Raw genomic sequence first — 3,302 nt, 5'->3', positions numbered from 1 at the left:
AGGGAAGCACTTTAAAACGGTACGTGTGAGCTACGATAGTCAACAGGCTGCAAAAGTGCATCGCTTGGTTCCGTGTTTGGCTTCTCATCATGCCGTGCGTGCATGCGCGCGCGTGTGTGTGTGTGTGCGCGTGTGCGTGTGTGTGTGCGTGTGTGTGTGCGTTAAGGGGCGATCCGGGGAGGTTGGTTGAACGAAAAGTAGATCTTCGGTCCAAAAAGTTTGGGCACCCCTGATCTACATGAATCTCACAGGCATGCTGGAGCCTATCCCAGTCGTCTTTGGGCCGTAGGCGGGGGACACCCTGAACTGGTTGCCAGCCAATCGCAGGGCACACATCAACAAACAATCATCCACGATCACACTCACACCTGGAGACAATTTAGAGTGTTCCATTAACCTGCCACACGTGGTTTTGGAACCCAGTTCAGGGTGTACCCCGCCTACTGCCCGAAGACGGCTGGGATAGGCTCCAGCATCTCCCGTGACCTTTGTGAGGATAAGTGGATTGGAAAATGGATGGATGGATGTCGCAAGCCTCAACTAGTTATTTCGTGCATGTTGAGTTAATTTGCTGCTCTTAATTATTCGAATGAATGTTTCACATGTTTTGTTCACATTTTTTTAAAGTTCCTTGTGGAAGTGGTTCATGTTTACGCTGTACCATCTTTCAATCGAAAGAATGCCATTTGCTCACGTAGATGACACTTATTCCCATTTTGCTGACAGCATCCAGGGAATAAACTGCTGTCACCACAATCTTGGTCAGCTACTGTGATTTTATTTCTGTGAAGACATCACTGATGTCACACATACATAGGCCGTTGTATTCGTAAATCAGTGATCACATATTGTGAGCAAAAAAACAAGGAGTGATGGATTTTTGTTTATTTTGGTGGAGAGCATTTGTGACCCAAGTTTATTTTGTCACCCAAGCGGGAATGCTGCCACTATTTGTGATTATAAGTAGTAGTAATGTTGGAGGTAAGATTATGATGCAAACCAGAATTCAACAGCAATTTCTGATTTTCATTTATTTTTTTGAATACTTTTCTTGTTTTTGTTTGTTTGTTTCATTATTCTTTATTTCTGTAAGAGAGGGTACCAATAATTTTCTCCACATGTAACTCGTTTGTGGAATTTAAGATAGAAATGGAGCATGCCAGGTCACGATATCGTCTTTAGGGCTTACGTTGTCGCCCTCTTCTGGGCAGTGGGAGAAATGCTGTCGGTCACAACTTCCGGGAATCTCAAAAGAAACCCCTATTTCCATTTGTCTTGTGCCAAATTCAATTTTCGTAAAAAATTTATCAACCTGTTTTTAGACTTTTCCTTCTCCGTTTCAGACAATACTATAGAATATCACGCTGTATTTCAATGTTGGTGTTTCGATATTAAAAGAAAGGCTAGATAACGACTTGTTTTCTACTTTCAAAAAATACATTGTTTTCTTCGTGTTCCAGAAGCGAAATCAAACCCCGTCAAATGTCACAACATAAAACGAAAAAGTCCACGTGAGGTGAATTTTTAGACAAGAGATAAAGGCTGGTTTTGAAAACCATACACTCGGTTTACAAATCCATTACTGTACCTCCTCAGTTTGTAAAGTCCAGATACTCGATCGTTTTCTTACAGTATTTGAGGTGAAGTAGGACTGCGTTGCTGACTGCAAACGTTTCACATTTAAATGTGCTTTTTAAAGACAAAAAAATATATATGTACTTGATTTTGGGGTTCACTTATCTTCCCAAGAACTGTTTTTTGGGATTTTTTTTGCTTCCACCGTTATTTGGTTTTGGTTTCTAGTGCAGCTTGTGTTCACACGGTGGTCTCGATATGTTATTGTTGATTTTTAGAGGGTCGTAAAAAATATTCTTTCAGAAGGTTGCAATGACCAACTCTGACCAGCACAGGACAGCAATTGGCGATTGCCGTACTAGGCCAAAGGAGGCTCTCGCATTTCAGAGCCAAGAAGAGACATCCACCAGGTCCAAACAAAGCTGAAGAGCAAACGTTGTAAATACAGTACATGATCATTATTTTCTGTCCCATGATACCCAAAAAGCAGTAAAAAGTTGCAAGATTAAGAAAATAAAAAACCCGTAAAAACATATTTCGAGATATATCAACTTTGGAACGCTTCTTGGTGCTATTCTGAGACCATTTCATTCTCCCTGGGTGAACTCATCGTTGCTTGACCGCGAAGAAATGATTTTATAACATTATTTTAAATCCAAGCTACTGACGTGCATGCATGAGTTGGAGAGCTTTTATTTTGAAGGTGGCCACTGCCACGAATTGGCGATAGATTACCGTAATGCAGAGTATCAACAATCGCGATGGTGCCTGGCCTGACCGCACTGGGGCGCGAGGAGCGACAGACACCCCACACCAAATTCTCTTGAATTTGTAGTCAACGTGCTCAAACCTCAACCCGGGGCGTTCACCATCATTTCGCTGGGCTAAGACATCTTTCGTTGAACCTTTGTGTCTCGGTCTACTTTGATGTTGCTCGGCCTATTTTAGTTTAGCTTAACCTGCTAACCGCTAACATAGAGGCGCTGTGATCAACAACACGTCGTTGAGCAGAGCTCGAAAGCGTAAAGTGTTGTTTTCAATTTTCGTGTGAAAATGTGTGCAAGAAGGACAGCAGAATACGAGGAGGAACTTTGTGTAGAGAAAGAGGAACACAAGGGACAACGTCAACTGCTGGACGCCATCGACAGGATGCAGCCAAGAATTGTTCTTCACAGAATAGGTGGGTCTCACTGTTCGTCTCACTTGTTTCGTCCTCTTTTTAACAGCCTTCATATGTTGTCTTTCTTGTACGCAGTGTGTGTGTGTGTGTGTGTGTGTTTGGGCTTGTGTTTCTCTCTGTTGCGTTTCTTGCCGTGGAGAACACTAGTGATGGGAAAATGAAGCCTCATGAAGCAATGAGGCTTTACATCCAATTGGTTCGTTCCTGGGCCGAAGCATCATGAGGCTTTATTTGTGCTACTGCGCCATCATGTGGAAAACAAATGTCATGACAGACAGTGATTAAAATGATACCATGAATTTGATGTAGAGGTAAGATTGGGCCAAAAAAATCCAGCCCGACCCGGCCTGCTGGTATTTAAGCCCAACCCGGCCCGAGCCCGACCAATTATCTTGATTTGCAGGCCCGAGCCCGAAGCAAACCCGACATTTCCTATTTCATTTGTGATGACTCGGCAGGAGGAGGGGTGATTTGTGGTAACAAATTAAAGCCTGTCTTTTGTCACGAAATCTAAGTTAAACAAGTCTGTATAATTATTTACATCTTT

The 3,302-nt window shown here is 42.7% G+C and overlaps 1 protein-coding gene across 1 annotated transcript in view; it reads left to right on the top strand.

Annotated features, from left to right (window-relative positions):
- Positions 1–2,476: 2,476 nt before the first annotated feature.
- The window catches only part of LOC109527207 (gastrula zinc finger protein XlCGF8.2DB-like), a 16,318-nt gene continuing 15,492 nt past the window's right edge, over positions 2,477–3,302 (top strand). The window contains exon 1 of the mRNA XM_019888999.1: positions 2,477–2,755. Within this exon, the coding sequence (XP_019744558.1) occupies positions 2,629–2,755 (127 nt within the window). The 5' untranslated portion in view covers positions 2,477–2,628. The remainder of the gene's footprint in view (positions 2,756–3,302) is intronic.

Source organism: Hippocampus comes, unplaced genomic scaffold, assembly GCF_001891065.2.
Source record: "Hippocampus comes isolate QL1 unplaced genomic scaffold, H_comes_QL1_v1.1 scaffold236, whole genome shotgun sequence".
In the NCBI taxonomy this organism is placed as follows: domain Eukaryota; kingdom Metazoa; phylum Chordata; class Actinopteri; order Syngnathiformes; family Syngnathidae; genus Hippocampus; species Hippocampus comes.
This window is presented reverse-complemented; position numbering and strand designations above follow the sequence as displayed.